Genomic DNA, 20,132 nt, shown 5'->3' on the forward strand with positions numbered 1-20,132 from the left:
TGGCTTGAATATGGCCTATTTCTTATCCAAACGGCCTAAGACACGGGCGTGTGCTTAGTCGTGTGTTATGTGACACGATTGTGTGTCCTTGTAGGTTTTAATGGTTGTTTTTCAAAAGTTACACGACCTAACACACGGGCTGCCACATGGGCGTGTGATGTCATTTCGAGAGTTACACGACCTAGCACATGAGCGTGTGGCTTGGCTGTGTGACCCAAGTCAGAGAGTTACATGGGCAAGTACACGGGCTGGGACACGGCTGTGTGTCCCTATTTTGAATGTTACACGGCCTGAGACACTGGCATGTGACCCCCGCAATGTGAATTTTTCCAACTTGTTCCAACTTTTTCCTTAAGGTTTCATATGTTCCTGATTTAGTCCCAAATCATTTTTAAAGTGTTTCGAAGGCCTCGAAGGCTCGAACAAGGGACAATATGCATGTGTTTGGATGGATTTTGCTATGATTATAAAATATTTGGAAACTGATGATTTTAAATTACGTTTTTACGATAATTGATGGGCGTCGAAACCACCAAATATAATTCCTACAAAATAACTCTAATTAGAAGTAAAAGTGGTAGTAGGGTCAAGTCCACAAGGATTGGATGCTATAATCTACTTCCGTGTATTGCTTATGATCAGATTGTTTGTTGTGTCAAGTGTCGTGGCAATAGTCGTGCCCACAACTCCAATCGTACCTGTAAAGGCGAGAAATAAAAGTAAGTTGGGGATTTTTGAAATGTTTAGAAACTAGATAACTGAAACAGCATAAATAATTAAATAAATTAGAAAATAAATTTAGAATTTTGCAACATATAAAATAAGCCTTAGCCTTAGACTCGGTAAATTTCGTATCAAGAATCGATCCTCGAAAAATTAATCTTCTCCTACAATCGATAAGTTGATTATAGCAGTTAAGAACGTCTTAACCACTGATTCTTCCTCTAGTAGCTGGTTTCGGTACGACCTGCAAACCAACCCTTACCGATTATCTAACTGAGATACATGTGTTCCCGATTCAAGATTCCGGCGGCCTTGCATTCTGAAGAACCCAACTCAAATTAACGACCGATCACTTCTTCCTCGATTTGTTCTCGAAAATCCAAATACAGCACGGTCGACACGAATCTCTAACTGTAAGCAAACACGACTCCAACCCAACATGCACTTTGACTTGAAATCGAATTTAACTTTAAGGGATGATTGGTCTATCCCGATATTTAGGAAAAAAATGAATACCGATAGGACGAATTTTAAGCACGAGTAAAAATCTCACGATCCTTGACCAGAAAGAACACCGACCTAAGGCTAAGATGAAATTTAGTGAAGTATGAATTTATTCATGCTTGAACGTTGTGGAAAATGATGGGATTTATATGAAAGGTGATGGAAATTGGAAAGGGAAAGCACTTGGAAGGCAATTAGCCCAATTTTAGAAAAGAAACAAAACAAAATGAAAAGTGGCAGAATGATTAACACCAATTTGAAAGGGGGAAAAGAGAGTATTTCTATTTCGAATAGAAGTAGGAATACAAATAAATGATCATTTTTCTAAGAACTAAAAGCTCCTATTTATATATATGATGTTTACTAAAAATAGCCTAACCTAAATTAATAAAATAAAATAAAAATAAATAATAAAACAAAATAGTATCTTCCTACTTTTAGCTTTTTATAAAGTCAAAATATATGATAAATCCTTTGCTTTCTCCATCCTTTTCATTTGGCCCCAATTCAACGATTTGTCTTTTAATTTGGCCCCTTTTTTGCTCATTTTTGATCAATTGCATCCCTGACAAGATTAAATCATAAAAACACCAATTAAGCAGGGATTAATTCATAAATAAACCAAATTAAACACAAGAATCATGTAAATTAATATGTTTATCAACTCCCCCTACTTAGCTCATGCTTGCCCTCAAGCATGTTGTTTTTTCAAACATTAAAATTTATTCTACAATTTATTACAAATCGAGCCTCTTTTTCAATGGTTGAATAGTTGCTTTGGGCAGCGTCCAAAGTTTAGAGGCATAGGAGATAACATGTGGTTCTTTCTCGATCCTTTGTCCAAGGACTGCTCCCACGCTATGGTCACTAGCATCGCACATTATCTTGAAAGGATAACTCCAATTCGATGGTTGAACAATAGGCGCCGAAATAAGCTTATGTTTGAGCGTGTCAAACGTTTCTTTACATGATTGGTCAAACTCGAATTCCTTGTCCTTTTGTAATAGGTTGCAGAGAGGTTGCACAATTTTCAAAAAGTCCTTAATGAACCGCCTGTAGAAACCTGCATGACCAAGGAAAGACCGAATCTCCCTCACTGTTGTGGGGTATGGTAGTGAGGTAATGATGTTAATTTTTGCTTTATCGATAGAATTTCCCTCAGCAGAAATAATATGACCTAGAACTAATCCTTTGTCTACCATAAAATGACATTTCTCATAATTTAGAACAAGATTAACTTCTAAGCATCTTTCCAAAATTTTTGCATGGTTCGTCAGACATACCTCGAAGGACTCACCATATACAGTAAAGTCGTCCATGAACACCTCGATTATTTTTTCGATGTAGCCGAAAAATATACTTACCATGCACCTCTGAAATGTAGCTGGTGCGTTGCAAATTCTGAACGGCATCCGTCTGTAAGTGAACATGCCAAATGAGCACGTAAACGTCATCTTTTCTTGATCTTCCGGTGCCACTAGGATCTGGAAAAAACTTGAGTAACCATCCAAACAACAATAATGAGACTTTCCAACTAAACATTCTAACATTTAGTCAATAAAAGGAAGTGGAAAGTGATCTTTCCGAGTTAAGAAATTCAACTTCCTGTAATCGATGCAGACTCTCCACCCGTTTTGGACCCGAGTGAGAACCATCTCACCCATCGAATTCTCAATTACGGTTACACTGGTATTTTTGGTACTACGTGGACTGGGCTAACTCAATTACTGTTAGATATAGGATAGATCATGCATCAAGTAGCTTTTGGACCTCTTTTCTCACCACTTTCATCATAGGCGGGTTGAGATGCCTTTGAGCCTCCCTTTTGGGAACAACATTATCGACAACCTGAATTTTGTGCATGCAATCCCTTAATATCGACTATCGTCCATCCAATTACCTCTTTATAGCCCCTAAGAACTCACACTAAGTTTTCCTCTTCTACCCTCGAGAGTTTACTTGAAATTATCACCGGTAGTGTATTTCCTTCACCGAGAAAAGCATACTTCAAGTGGCCTGGGAGTAGTGAGTTCCAACTCTGGAACCTGCAAAATAGATGGTACGAGCTTAGTCTGTGAATGAGTTAATTCAAGAAATTTATCTGGGTTTCTCCATTGTTGTGGCACCTCCATATGAGCCATTGTTTCGTGAATCGAATCTTCAAAAGTTTATCCATTCCTCCAGTTCCTTAATGGCATCAAAGTCCAAACTTCTGTATAGAATGGTTTGTAATTCATCCTCGTCATGATATTCTAAACATAATTTAGTTAAGAGATCAATTATATCAATGTTAGAAATGTTAGAAATCAGGCTAGGATGGTTCATGGCCTCATAGACATTAAATTTCACCACCTCTCCATCGAATTCCATAGTGAGTATCCCACTTCGTACATCAATCTTTGTTTGAGCGGTACTCAAAAATGGTCTCCCGAGAAGTATATCATATGAATTGGCCGAATTGTCATCTTCTATGTCGATAATGTAGAAGTCTGCGAAAAATATTAGCTCGTTTACCTTGACAAGAACGTCCTCTAATACTCCCTCTGGATGTACCACAGATCTATCTACAAGCTGGATAATCACACCTGTTTCTTTTAAAGGACCTGCGTTAAGTAGTTTATAAATTAACAAAGGCATAACATTAATTGATAAGCCTAAGGCATACATTGCTTTTTTAATACCAATGCTACCTATTTTACAGGATATGAAAAACATACCTTGGTCCTTACATTTGGGCGGTATTTTCTGTTGCAGAACAGCGAAAACATTTTCTCCAACACTTACATTTTCATTACCCAAAATTTTCCTTTTACTCGTGCACAAATCTTTTAAGAATTTTGCATATCGTGGGATCTGCTTAATTGCATCTAGAAGAGGTATGTTGATTTCCACCTTTCAGAAGGTGTCGAGGATCTCCTTCTCATCTCGCTCCTTCCTGCATTGAACAAGTCTTTCGGGAAACGGAGGTGGTACTGCAAATGACTTTTGTGGTGCCGACTCTACTGGAGCCTCTGTGTCAAGTTTCTCCCTATCTTAACTAGTTTCGTGGGTGTGACTAGTGTCATGGCCGCGACTTGTGTCAGGTACGGGCTCAAAAACCTTCCCACTCCTTAGCGTCATAGCGCTTGCATTATGTCAAGGATTTGGCTCAGTCTGGGATGGCAGTTTACCTTGAGACTCCAAATGGCTAATTGTAAACGCGAGTTTGCTCACTTGCTTGTCCAGCTCCTACAAATGCATGTCAGTTTTTTGTTGGAACTTCTTAGTACTATTGGCTAGCCTTTCCACTGTGACTTCCAAAGTTGACTTTGGGAGTGGTATCTGTTGATTCTGCGGTGGCTTCTGTTGAAACGGTTGATTGAACCGCGGATTTGTCCTATAACTGAGATTCAGGTGATCTTTCCACCCCACATTATATGAGTTCAAGTAGGGGTCATACTGTTTTTGGAGCGGTCCTGGAAAGCTCCCGACAACATTCACTTGTTTTGCCGAATCCTACTGTAAAATCAGACATGAGTCCGTCAGGTGGTTTGGCTTGGCACAAATTTCGCATAATCGTGCTGGGCCTGTTTTATCTGAAAACAAATTTTAGACAACATTAGTCAGCTTATCAATCTTATCTTCTAGAGATAAAGAACTTAACCCATGAACTCGTCTTATGAGTTCTGTAACCGGTTGGAATTGTTGAGAGTTGGCAGCCATGGTTGAAATCAACTCTCTCGCTCTTTGAGGTGTCTTGTTGACTAGTGCACCTTCACTTGCAACATCTATCAATTTCATTTCCATCGAGAGTAGTCCTTCATAGAAATACTGCAAAAGTGACTGTTCAGTTAGTCCATGCTGTGGGCAGCTCGCACACAACTTTTTGTATCACTCCCAATAATCGTAGAGTGATTCAGTGTCCTTCTGACGGATTCCTACGATGTCCCTCTTTAGTTCGGCTGCTCAGGTTGCAAGGAAGAACCTGTCAAATAATAAACGAGACATGTCAGACCATGTGTTGACAGATCCCAGAGGCAAATAAAATAGCCACTCTCTAGCAGAGTTAGCTAATGAGAACGGTAAATCAGGAAGTTTGATTTGGTCTTCTGTTACTCCCTGAGGCTTTATGCTTGTGCACACCATATGGAACTCCTTAAGGTGAGTGTGCGGATTTTCATTTTGTACTCTACGAAAAGTGGGCAGTAGGTGGATCAAACTCGACTTTAGCTCGAACGGCGTTCCTCCTAGTGGATAGGTTATACATAAGGGTGTTGTTCATTCGGTGCTGCTGCGAGCTGACGTATTGTCTGTTCGGCCATCTCGTCTGGTTTGTCAAAAATTTCTTCTGTGTAAGATATAGTTTCAAATCTGGGATTTGGCCATTTACCACGTCTTATGGCTTCTCTTCGTAGTTGTCGGGCCAATTTTTCAATTTCTGGCTCAAACTCTAAATTTCCCAATTTTGATCTGGTCATAAGGTAGACAAACAAAAGTTAGAAAATATCTCTAATCCTCGACAACAGCGCTAAAATTTGATGGGCGTCGAAACCACTAAATATAATTCCTACAAAATAACTCTAATTAGTAGTAAGAGTGGTAGTAGGGTCAAGTCCATAAGGATTGGATGTTATAATCTACTTCCATGTATAGCTTATGATCAGATTGTTTGCCATGTCAAGTGTCGTGGCAATAGTCATGCCCACGACTCCAATGGTACCTGTAAAGATTAGAAATAAAAGTAAGTCGGGGGATTTTTGAAATGTTTAGAAACTAGATAACTGAAACAGCATAAATAATTAAATAAATTAGAAAATAAATTCAGAATTTTGCAACAGATAAAATAAGCCTTAGCCTTAGACTCGGTAAATTTCGTATCAAGAATCGATCCTCGAAAAATTAATCTTCTCCTCTAATCGATAAGCTGGTTATAGCAGTTAAGAACATCCTAACCAGCAATTTTTCCTCTAGTAGCTGGTTCCGGTACGACCAGCAAACCAACCCGTACCGATTATCTAACTGAGATACACGTGTTCCTGATTCAAGATTCCGACAGCCTTGCGTTCTGAAGAACCCAACTCAAATTAACGACCGATCACTTCTTCCTCGATTTGTTCTCGAAAATCTGAATACAGCACGGCCGACTTGAATCTCCAACTGTAAGCAAACACGACTCCAACCCAACGTGCACTTTGACTTGAAATCGAATTTAACTTTAAGGGATGATTGGTCTATCTCGATATTTAGGAAAAAAATGAATACCGATAGGATGAATTTTAAGCACGAGTAAGAATCTCACGATCCTCGACTGGAAAGAACACTGGCCTAAGGCTAAGATGAAATTTAGTGAAGCATGAATTTATTCATGCTTGAACGTTGTGGAAAATGATGGGATTTATATGAAAGGTGATAGAAATTGGAAAGGGAAAGCACTTGGAAGGCAATTAGCCCAATTTTAGAAAAGAAACAAAACAAAATGAAAAGTGGCAGAATGCTTAACGCCAATTTGAAAGGGGGAAAAGAGAGTATTTCTATTCCGAATAGAAGTAGGAATACAAATAAAGGATCATTTTTCCAAGAACTAAAAGCTCCTATTTATATACATGGGGTTTACTAAAAATAGCCTAACCTAAGTTAATAAAATAAAATAAAAATAAATAAAAATAAATAATAAAACAAAATAATATCTTCCTATTTTTAGCTTTTTACAAAGTCAAAATATATGATAAATACTTGGCTTTCTCCATCCTTTTCATTTGGCCCCAATTCAACGATTTGTCTTTCAATTTGGCCTCTTTTTGTTCGTTTTTGACAAATTGCATCCCTGACAAGATTAAATCATAAAAACACCAATTAAGCAGGGATTGATTCAGAAATAAATCAAATTAAACAAAAGAATCATGTAAATTAATATGTTTATCAATAATGCTCTGTAATCCTATTCTGGCGACGGATATGGGTTAAGGGTGTTACAAACATATTGCCATATATCATTTCTTTATTGGTTATAGGCACCGTAATAGTTTTTTTTAATGTCATTAAAAAGGTTAAATTAAACCGTATGGAAAAATGATAGTTTAAGAACTAAAGTGGGCCAAAAACATTTAGGTACCAAAGTGAGAATGGATAAAGTTCGAAGACTAAATTGAATATTAAGCCAATTGGCGAATGTTGTTTGTGCTTTCTATATGGGTGAATTAGTTTGAGGTTAAATGTTTGGAATTTTGATTTGGGGTGAGGTTGCCATGCTTCTTACAAGATAGAGGTAAGTTAAGGGATGTTAGAACTTGTGCTCTAAGATACTTTATAATTGCTATACCCCTACCTCGACTGGGACTCGTGGCAACATGAGAACCAATCAGAGAGACTCGCAAGCGGCGCCCTCACTTTGTAGTGTCTGAATGGTCACTTAATGATCAATTACCCATGTGCCTTGTATCCCTTCACGGGTGGTCCATTTTTCCTTAACCACCTGGTTGGATCCTATGTTAAGGCATATGTTTCTAACGTGTGCACTGTAACACCCATAACCCATATCCGTCGTCGGAACAGGGTTAGAGAGCATTACCTAAATTTATAGACTCAAATACAGACATTTCATATCATTTTACATTCATATCAGACAACAATCATAATCACTCATATCATCCCTTATATGAGCCCTCGAGGCCAAAAATACACATTAGAATTAAATTGGGACCAAACTGAAAACTTAGAAAATTTTTCAGAAAATTTCAAAATTTTCCAAGGTGCAAGGGATACACACCCGTGGGATAAACCGTGTTTCGCACATGGCTGAGACACATGCTAGTATGGACGAAATTAGGCCACTTCCAAGGCCACATTTCTCACCCAATTTGTCTTCCACCTACATTAACACTTTAACACATTCACAAGCCAATACAAAACATTCAAATCAAGCCAAAACTAGGTCATATGCGTGACGTATCAATACATATGTTTAACTATCCAATTTACTAAAATAACCATACATACATATTGGCATATTTTACCATTTATACCATCACAAACCAATCACTAACATGTCTATATGATTTTGTACATTCATCCATTTCAAATACACATCAAACATATTAAGGTCATTTTTACATATCAAAACATACCATTTACAAACCATACCAATCGCCAGTTTTCAACCAAACACATACATCTATATATGCCATCATTGGTGAAATTTAGCCTATACATGCCATTATAACCAAAAGTAATTTAATGTTTATATCGAAATGAGCCGACGGATAGTATGATGATGCTCCGACCAGCTTCAAACTAATTCAACCCTCCGAATTACTATAAAACATGAAAAATAAAACATAGTAAGCTTTTAAGATTAGTAAGTTCGTATAATGGGAAATTAACTTGTCATTCTTTTACATCTAATGTAAGCATACAAAATACATCCAAAGCAATTTGGCTAATAGCCTAAACACATACTTCATCAAACATGTTAGTCATTTATTTCACTTGAATATCAAGAAACATGTATGAGCTCATCAAATATCAAATTTTCATTTATTTCTTGTATATACGGATAATGATTCATTTCAAATTCATATATTTTCTCATGTCAATATTTTTCCCATTGAATCATTTAAAATGTCAATGGATACATGGGTAGTACACACAAGGTGTACAAAACTATAATCCGTCAATTCATATACATGTATGCTTATACTCTTGCTAGCCATATAACGGAAAGCTCATGTGAGCCATGTAACGGGAAGCTCATCCGAGCAATAATTGGGAAGTTCAAGCGAGCCAATATCGGGAAGCTCTGGAGAGTCAATTAATTAGGAAGCTCATGAAAGAGCCTTTAATCGGGAAGCTCCGAAAAGCCATACATTGGGACGCTCATAAGAGCTGCGGTGTGTCCACAACACATGCAAGATTACAACCAATCGGGATGTTCCGAAGAGCTATTAACGGGAAGCTCATGAGAGCTAATAACGGGAAGCTCATGAGAGCTAATAACGGGACTCTCTTTCGAGATGTGGTGTATCCGCAACACATGTAGGACCACAACCAATACAGGGGCCTTGTATCCATCGATTTTCATTTATTCAAACGGGACTCAATGCTTGTCGATCATCGTCGGATATGTGATTACTTTTGTATACAGAGCAATAACACAATCACATACATAAAATTCAATTTAACATTTAAACATACAATTTAATTATACAAATTTACCTCGACAAACGTTTGTGTACGCAAAATTTACTAATCTGACACTTTTTATTTTCCTCGATCTAACTCCGTACTTGGTCTATCCAGATCTATATGAATGAATTTAACATCAATTTAATACAATTCATACTCAATTCAATCCAATATACATCTTTGGAAAAATTACCATTTTTCCCCTATACTTTTAATTAATTACGATTTCGTCTCTAGGCTCGGAAAATGAAATTCATGCAATTTAATCCTTATTCCAAGCGTAGAAAATTTATTTATATCAATAGCAGCCCATGAATTCCATTAAATTCAAAATTTTCTATGAATTCAACATCTTTTCAATTTAATCCCTAAATCATAATTTCATCAAAATTCTTTAACATAATACTTTTAAATACCCAACAACATCTCAAATTCATCTTCTAATAACTAAAATCATATAAACACATCAATGGTAATTCCAAAACTTTCAATAAAATCAAAAACTAAGGTAAAGGTTACTTGGACCTAATTGTAACAATCTCAAAAACATAAAAATTTCAAGAAACGGATAAGGATTTAACTCACATGAAACAAAAATTGAAGAACCAGCTTAAACCCTCTCTCCCATTACTGTTCTTGGCTGAATTTTATAAGGAAATGTCTAGAAAATTTTTAATTCCAATTTTATTTCATTTTAATTTGACAAAATTTACAATTTTGCCATTAATTGGTTTTATTTTATTAATTTCCTATGTTATGCCGCCTCAATCATTTACTTTAGGCATATTTATGACAAGTCATCCCTTATTTATTGGTTAAGGTATTTAATTACTTAACTATTATAATTAACAAGTTTTACACCTTTTTAATTTAGTTATTTTTAATAAATTAGACATGTAATCAATAAAATTTTTTAATAATATTTTCATACGACATCCCTATTATATCATAGACCATAAAATAATATTAAAATAAATTTTCTTTCGACCTCAAATTTGTAGTCCCAAAACTACTGTTTCAATTTCACTAAAAATAGACTGTTACATGCACTCTCTTCAAGAGGACCACCTGAGAACTATCATCCACCTATAAATACCCCAAAGCACAACATAGAGAGGGCTCCCCTCCATTTTCCTCCTCATCATTCTCCTACTTTTTTAGCTCTTAGCCTTAGCATGCGTGAATCGGCTTTCTTCGAGACCACCCCCACTCTTTTTTCTCCACTGTCATTGATATTGTGTATCAACAAAAATACTTAAGTTAACAAAAAGGTGTGACGTAATGGAGAAAGCAAAGGAATATCTTAGTAGGATAACAACAAGAATGATGGAACATGGAGGTGTAACTCTCGTAATTGGTATTTGTGGTTGTCATGGGGGTACCCTTAGAATAGATTGGTTGATCCCTTTATCATGACCCGATAAAACCGGTAGGGTTATGCAAAGGTCAGTTTACTAGCTTTTCAGTGTATGCATGTTAGTACCAATCTAACATAAAGCTCTCTTATTTTGAATTGTTTGGCAATTACCTGGTAGGTGACTTTGACCTTTTTTATACGAGCTAGTATAACAAATGCATAATTTAATTAATTTATCATATGAATAAGAGATTCATGCCAACAACTAAATGATCTAGTGTTAAGAGTAATTTCAATGTCCGGATTTAACAACCTTATAAATGAAAAAAAGATTCTTTTGTTTTGCTGTCATGTAATGCAAGGAACAATGATGACACAATTTTCTAGAGAACAAGTAATCATGCTCAAAAGATAACAATGAAAATTCTAAACTCTCTCATGAACTGATTCATTTCATCATGCAATAAAAAGAAGCTGCACATTGTAAACAGTGTGGATTCGTCTAACGCAATCGGCTCCTCGTATCACCGACAATTCCCCATTTCTTGAGCAACCACACGGTGAACCGTATCGACTCCGCAAGAAATAGAAGACCCATCAAAATCACCACTATATACACTTCCCTCATTTTCGTTGGACCCATATAGATTACAGCAATTACGTAAGTTGCCGTCATTGAAAGTATGGCCAACCTTAAGCCTGCTCTGAGAGGGAATCCACTTGTAAGCAGAGATATCATGGCAAGCGATGCAAAGAAACCAATGGCATTAAACACAATGAACACCGCAAAGATTTCAGGGTCACTCGCCATTACAGCTTCTCCAGGATTCATGGTTCTCTTTTGAACCGTCGTAACGGTCTGAGATTTTCGTTTGTCAGCTTCCCAGAAACCACTTGGAGGGCTCAGAACCGCTTGGTACGTGACCGTTGCTATTAGGACTGCCACAACCATTAGTGCATTTTGAGTGTCAGTTGATGATTCCGCTACCTCTCTCATTAGTTCCTTCCATAGGTTCCATGAACAAGCAGATTGTGCTATTTGCCTGTTTGGGTTTTCTGTTTGAGTTCGGACATAAGCAGGGTCTGTTGTTATTTCTCGGCCTTTCACAGCTCCAGCTTGCTGGAACATCTGATAAATATGAATATCATGATGATAAAAATCACTTCCATTTTGGAGCAAAAGATCCAGGACATCCTTTGGCGTGAATCCGCTGGTGTTTACTGTATTTACGTTAACTCCACAAGCAAGTGCTTCTCCACCGATTAATAGACCTATAATCTGCAAACCAGTACTGCTTAAAGTAATCCGATCCAAATTCTCCCAACTGAAATATCTAAGAGAAATGAATTAATGAATAAGAAAAGATGAAAGTAATTGTAACTAGACTTGCCTCATGTTGTCTATTGAAGGTTGCCTGATGTAAAACGGTGTTGCCCTCGGTGTCTTTCCAGTTCAAGATTTCCATCATTTGTAACCTCCTTATCTCTTCAATCAATACCCTTGCAGCTTCAATCTGATTGCTTTTCACAGTCAAATGAAGGGCGGTTTCGCCGCAAGCTGTCACTTGTTTAAGAGACTCGGGGCAAGCCCACACCAGTTCCTTAACAACATCCACTCTTCCTTTTATAGCCGCACAATGGAGTGGAACTTTACCGTCTTTCCCCTTCAAAAGGCATATATCATATCCAACCCTCATAAGCTCTCTTATTATCTCAATGTGCCCATTTGCTGAAGCAACATGTATAGGACTAAAACCATTTTCGTTTAGCTCCCTAGTGAATGCCGGCTTTCTGCTCACGATTTCCTTTGTGATTTCCACTTGTCCTGCCAATGCGGATACGTGTAGAGGATTATAGACTGAGTTTAACGCAACTCGGTCGAGCAGAAATGGATCTTCCTCGAGTAATGAGTGAAATGCAGATATATCTCCACAACGAGCTGCTTCGAACAATCTTGATTCCATTTCTACTTGATCTTGTTGTTGTTGCCCTTGGCAGTGCTGAGAAATGCAGTATCAGCTTTCCGTGTTCAAGGGAACAATTCGGTATATTTTAGATGATTGAATTCGTAATCATGAAGCTTCATGGGAATACGTGAATTGTTGCCTATTGGACTGGAAATGGAATTTGGAAACATGGACATATTTTGGCTTGCAATGCAAGCAAGCCAACAAAGAAATAATTTTCTTAAACTGGATCTGTTTCTTTTTCGAGTAGTACTTTACTTTTAATACCTGGAAATCAGAATAAAAGAAACTTAAAACAAATCATTTTCTTAAACTGGATCTGGCTTACTGTATTTTGAGTAAAAGAAAGATTGAATCTAAAACGTTGATCTTCGTCATGATTCTCCTCTCGCTGTAAGGAAAGGCAGAAAACATGTGTTGATCATGCAGCTAGCTACCAAGGAAGCATTGAACCAATCCGATGAAGGTGCAACACCGATGGTTAAACAAATAGAAGCGAAGTCTGTCGGATAATACGAACATAATATCAAACATTTTATGTAAAAGAATATCTAAGATTGAAACTTGATAACTAAATTCATTTTGGTCCCTGAAGTTGAAAAATATAAAAGTCCGATGACGTAACACTCTAAGATTGTGCCACATCATCACATAAAATTTTAAAAATTTATATAAAATTTTAAAAATTTATATAAAATTTTAAGTGATAACGTGGAACAATATGAGAGCGTCATATATAATGTTCTAATAATCGGACCAGTGGTTAAACTGGTTAGATCACTAATTTTTGATTCAATCGGTTTGATCAGTTCAATTGCTAAACTAATACTAACTAAACAAATAATTAACAATCTACTCAACTATTGATTTTTTTCCCAATTTTTTTTACCAGTCTCAAGCATTTTTCGATTCAATCGTTTCAACCTCTTGTTGGTACCAGTATACTAGTTGGTTCTCTATCTAGTTGGTCTGACCCGCCAATCCAGTCATGTTCTAAGAGTATTGTCCATATCACCAAATCTTGACAGAATCCAAATTCAGGTACCAAAGTGGACCTATCCACCAATTACGTGGGCCAAAAAAATTATTATCCCAGTATAAAAAGACAAAAACACCATCATAATAATATTAGTTATCATTTAAAAGAAATAATATATTAGTGATTTCCTAACTAAGTTTGTGTATGATTAATTTGTGACACCAACTCAATGAGAGATTTTATAATAAGTATAAATTTACCTTGGTTTTCTTACCCTATCAATAAAAATATGTTAAAATATATTGTAATTTCTTTTAATAAATTTTATTAATAATATGAGATAAATTTTAAACATAATATTTGAGAAATAAAAATTTTATCAAACAGTGGCTGTAGCATACAGATGTGAACTGGTTGTTTTGCGTCGTAGCTACCTTTTGTTCATTGTGGTTTCACCGGAATTTATTTTGTTGGAAAGCAAAAGATGTACGATCTTCCTACTTTAATATTTATTTTGCTGATGCATTTTTGCAAAGTGGTCCTCTTAAAAGCATGCTTTTGTAGTCTCCAGCCTAATCAGCGTTGTGGAGAAGCAGACTATTTTACCCATCTAACTTAAAAAAAATTAATATTTACAAAAATAATCCTTGTTCAAAAATATTCACCAAAATGACCTGAAATGAACAGTAGATTTAAGTTTTTGGAACCTAATGGTCAGCACTACCTAGTGTTTTGGCCCCATCATTACCTAATGATTGTGTCAGATTTTTAAAAAAATAATTTTTTTTTTGAGTTTGGGAACTCAATGGCCGGCACTAGGGTATTTTTTTTAAATTGTATCATACTGGTATACAAAAATACCTGTATTTAAAAAAAATTGGTTTGGGCCATGAAATAGTCGGCACCAGAGACAAAAAAAATTTTTTTTTTTGGTGCTGGCCAGTAGATGGCCAAGATTATACGAACTGTTCCATTGGTTTGAATACCATTTACTTCAATCTGATCACCGTTTTCATTTTGAACAGTGAACTTTTTGTAGCAATCTAAAATTACCCCATGTTCTGATAGCCAATCCATGCCTAGTATAATGTCAAAGTCGCCAAATGGCATAATTAATAAATCAATAGGAAAAATTTTATCTTGAATCAGTAACGGACTTCTTCGACATATTCGATTCACTAACATTGTTTGCCTCAGAGGACTAGACACCTCTACTGTTACTCTAGACAGTTCAAGTTTTAATTTTCCCGTCTTAACTAGTTTTGTATTAACATAAGAATGTGACGATCCCGGGTCTATTAAAACATAAACAGGTTATGAATATAACAGAAATATACCTGTCACCACATCGTGTGCATCCCCTTCTTCACGAGTTCTTACAACATATGCTCGGGCCGGGGCTGTAACGCCCCCACGCCCGAGACCATCACCGGAGTCGAGCTTGAGGGGTTACCGAACATAATTTATCAATTTAAGAACTTCAAATCATTTGTTTCTATATTCACAGCTTTCTAGCTACTCGCGTCACAGTTACAAGAAAAATCATATCTCGAGTTACGAAACTCGAAATCAAGATCCGTAAATTTTCCATGAATCTAGACTCATATATCTATTTACTAATTTTTTTCTAGAATTTTTTTATTGGGCCAATTAGTACAGTTTATTAGTTAAAGTCTCCCCTGTTTCAGGGTTTGACTGCTCTGACATATGTGTATTACGAATCAGATATCTCTCTATACAGAATTTCAATGACTACAAGGTTTGTTGTTATTAAAACTAGACTAAATAAGGAATCTGTACATATAAACAACAACTTCTAATTATTTTTTTAAAATTTATTATGAATTTTAAAGTCAGAACAGGGATCCAGAAATCACTCTGGCCCTGTTTCAAAAAGTTTAAATATCTCATAAAATATAATTTATATTCCTGTTTTGTTCAATCCATATGAAAATAGACTCATTAAGCTTCAATTTCATAACTTACTCATCATTTAGTTCTATTTATACTATTTTTAGTGATTTTTCAAATTCATGTCATTGCTGCAGCAATATTCTGTTTTAAGGCAAGTTTCATCTTTCCATGAATTTTTATGAACTAGATAACTGTTAAACTTCGATGATATCAAACATGATCTAAATTAGCCATCACCATGACTTATCAATATCAAACATTTTCTCAACCAAACATGGCCATATCATAAAATTATTTACACAAAATAGGTATATTGCTATACATGCCATACTTAAGTAGTTGTACAAGCCATTTACCAAGATAAAAGTCCTTTGGATAGTGTGATCGAACTTTCGACCTGTCCCGATTCCTGAGCCGGCTTGTTCAAAACTACAGTGAATGAAAATGAAGGAGTAAGCATAAATGCTTAGTAAGTTCATATGTAAATAACAAGTAACATAACAATACAAATATACCAAACAACTTTAGCATGGTACCACCAAAACATATATCACATCTTTAAACATCATTCATCATCTTACCACCTTATCGTTGTTGTATCTATTTTCAACCCGAGGGTTAAGAACATACCTGTCCAAAGTGTCCATTTCACAACACTTACCCAAAACGTCACTTATATCTTAAGTGCTTTTCCATTAAACTAGAAATTTCACCCGTTGAACACATCGGAATATAACTCGGATACATGGATAATTTGCACATAAGTGCCACATATGTAATCAAGAAATCATGTAACCCGCCCCTAAGTGAACTCGGACTCAACTCAACGAGCTCAGGCATTCGCATCCATAAATGAACTCGGACTCAACTCAACGAGTTCGAATGCCTAGTTACATCTCACGAACTCGGACTCAACTCAACGAGTTCAGATATTTGCATCCATAAGTGAACTTGGACTCAACTCAACGAGTTCGGATGCTCAACCATCCTAGTGACATGTCACTTGTATCCTAATCTATTCCTAAGGTTCAAACGGGCTTTTTCCCTCGATCTCACATTTGCCGTCTTCCATGGAATATTGGAACCGATACTCGGTAGCAATTCATATTTATCAAGTAGTAAACATAATTTACATATTACTCAACATTAACCACAAAGCATAATATTTCATGATTAAAAATCAGCATATCATATAATTAACATTAATAACTTAAAAATAACATTTATGCTACATTATTTACACATGAACTTACCTTGGTACCAAAATATAAAGATTTTGCAATTTAGTCCACAATCTTTTCTTTTCCTCGATCGCGACTTGAATCTCGTTTCTCTTGATCTATAATGCCAAATTAATCTTATTTAATACATACATTCATCAAAACAGCATTTAATACGAACTTTGGAAAAATTACACTTTTGCCCTAAACTTTTGCATAATTACACTTTTGCCCCTAGTCTGGAATTAAACTTTATTCCTTATTCTTATGTTTTATAACATGCTGATCACTTTTCCTTCTATGGCAACATCAAATTCCTCCCTAACATATACTTGTGACTATTAGGTATTTTTGTCGATTAAGCCCTTTTACTCGTTTTCACTAAAACCGAGTAGCACAAGTTGTCTAACATAATTTAAAACCCCATATTCTATCATAAAACATCAAAATACACAAATTTCACATATGGGTATTTTTCCAAATATAAACCCTAGGTTGAATTATTGCTAGCATAAGCTTAATCGAGCTTCCGGATTCCAAAAGCGTAAAGAACATTAAAAGCGGGCTTGGAATCACTTACTATGGAGCTTGGAAGCTTGAAACAAACCCTAGCTATGGAGAACCCTTGAAATTTCGGCCTAATGAAGAAGATGGACAAAATTGGCTTTTAATTTTGTTTTTAATTCATTTTAATAACTAAATGACCAAAATACCCTTACTACTAAACTTTCCAAAATTCCTTCCATGTCCTAATTTTGTCCATGAACTTAAAATTGGTCAAATTTCTATTTAAGACCTCCTCATTAATATTCCAAAACAATTTCATACTAAAAACTTCTAGAATGCAAGTTTTGCAACTTATTCGATTTAGTCCCTACTTTCAATTTAAGCACTTTAGGCATAGAATTTCATCACGAAATTTTCACACAATCATGCAATCATATCATAAACATCAAAATCATTGTAAAATAATTATTTCTATCTTGGATTTGTGGTCACGAAACCACTATTCCGATTAAGCCCTAATTTAGGATATTACAGGGGCTCTAGCTTCCGATTGTTGAGTGGCAACTTCACTTGTTCTTCTAGCACCTCCTCTACTAACTGAACCACCTCTATCTGACCCTCGACCTCTGGAAGCAGATTTAGATCTCTGCGATACTGTTGGTGTTGCTTTATCAATCTTTGGATAGTCTTTTACAAAATGATCAGTGGATCCATATCGAAAACAACCTCCAATTAATCTCCAGCATTCACTCCAATGTTTATTCCCATAATGTTGACATTCCGGAATTTTAGTATTTCTAGATGGCCCTTTGACGCTACTAATGGAAACTGTCGTCTGTCTACCACGATTTCTATCACTTCTATCTGTTCTAGAACCAAATCTTCCACTGCTTCAAAATTCCTTTGATCTCTTAGGTGGTGGATTAGAGCTTGTAGTTCTGGGACGCTTCCCAAGTGAACGAGAAATTTCAAGCTTTTTATCTAACTCCAACACTTATTCAACCATTTTAGCTCTTTCAATTAAATGTGCAAATTCAGTAATTCGTAGAGACACCAATTGTAGTCGTAATTCATCACGCAGTCCTCGTAAAAATCGTTTACATCTATCAGCTTTAGTTGGTATAAATTTAGTTGCATATCTACTCAATCTCAAAAATTCTCGTTCATAATCAACTACAGACATCTCGCCTTGTTTCAACATTAAGAACTCCTATTTTCTGTCTTCCATACACAATTCTCCCAAATATTTCTTTTGAAATTATCTTAGAAAGAATTCCCAACTTATCTATTCCTCCGATACATGTTGAGTTACTAATTCCCACCATACGTACGCTTCTTCTTGTAATAAAGAAACAGTACATTCAAGTTGCTTCAGGATTCTCTTTGTAGTTTCTATCCAGTTTTCAACTACAGACGGGTCAACTCCCTTTGATCCCAAAAATTCGGTAGCACCATACTTCCGCAACTCTTTAATCGAAGCTCGTTGAGTAATAGGGGTAGGAGTTATAGTAGGTATAATTCCTACTGCTCTTTGAAGACCATCAGCTATCACTCGGAGTATTTCTATATTATCTCTTTCTCTTGTATCACTTCTTCCAACGTTTGATGGTTGATTACCTACTGGATTTACACTAGGTGTTGCAGATTCTGATTCATTCATATCATACGATTCATCATCTTCACTATACATTTCTTGATCAGTTTCTTCAATATTTTCGTCAGACATCTTTAACTATAAAACAAAAATAACAATAATTCAGTGTATATATATATATATATATATATCAGCATCCAATCCCGACTCAAATTTAACTCAATAATGGCATGTACCTCTAGACTCATTTCCATACTCAATTTAATCCTAGAATCGACTAAACCTGAATAGCTCTGATACCCCTAAATGTAACACCCCCTAACCCTTTCCGGTATCGGAATAGAATTACGGAGCATTACCAGTCACTACGGTTTATAACACTAATCATGTAAAATTAATCATTATGTAGTTCAGTAATTTATCTTATTGACCTTTTAGTGGACATTCAAGCCCACTGAAGATATTGGAAACAAATCGGGACCCAAACAGAAGCTTACAAAATTTTCTTTAATGAACAGTACCACACACCCATGTGGTTTAGGGACATGCTCGTGTGTTTTTAATACATGCCCGTGTTGTCACACCATGTGACTCACACGGCTTGGACATGCCCGTGTCCTTTACCCGTGTACTTCTCTGACTTATTACTTATGAACAAACTAGTTTCACATTGCCAAGACACACGCCTGTGTGCTTAGCCCATCTGGAACTAATTTCAGTTCGAATCTAGTGCAGTTTTCGCATGGCCAAGTACATGCCCGTGTATTGTAACCATGTGCTTTACACGGCTGAGACACACGCCCATGTCTCTGCCCGTATGACCATACCTGAGCATTCTGTTTTTATTATTTAAGATGTAGGGGACACACGGCCTATTCACATGCCCGTGTATAAGCCGTGTGTCTCACACGGTCTGATCACAAGCCTGTGTGCCAGGCCGTGTAGACTCAAAATGAACCTTATAGCTTAAGATTACCAACCCTGCAAGCTTTGAATAATAAGTAACCTAAAATCCAATCTTCCAATCAATCCAAAACATGATTAAATACATCTAATACACATTAAAACCACCAGTATAACGATCTAACTCATGTATTTCAATAACTATTTAACATAGAATTTTCAAACATTATACTTAACACCATCCAAAATCAATCCAAAATAAACTATATAAAACACTATGTTATAAACATCAATTGTGCATATA

The 20,132-nt window shown here is 36.0% G+C and overlaps 1 protein-coding gene across 1 annotated transcript; it reads right to left on the bottom strand.

Annotated features, from left to right (window-relative positions):
- Positions 1 to 11,058: 11,058 nt before the first annotated feature.
- Positions 11,059 to 12,835, bottom strand: LOC128296277 (ankyrin repeat-containing protein BDA1-like). Its single transcript, XM_053031408.1, has 2 exons — positions 12,136 to 12,835; positions 11,059 to 12,023 (listed from the first exon to the last, which is right to left on the bottom strand). The coding sequence occupies exons 1-2, from the start codon at positions 12,706 to 12,708 to the stop codon at positions 11,247 to 11,249; spliced, it is 1,350 nt and encodes a 449-aa protein (XP_052887368.1). The 5' UTR covers positions 12,709 to 12,835; the 3' UTR covers positions 11,059 to 11,246.
- Positions 12,836 to 20,132: the final 7,297 nt, after the last annotated feature.

The sequence above is a fragment of the Gossypium arboreum genome, chromosome 8 (genome assembly GCF_025698485.1).
Source record: "Gossypium arboreum isolate Shixiya-1 chromosome 8, ASM2569848v2, whole genome shotgun sequence".
In the NCBI taxonomy this organism is placed as follows: Eukaryota; Viridiplantae; Streptophyta; class Magnoliopsida; order Malvales; family Malvaceae; genus Gossypium; species Gossypium arboreum.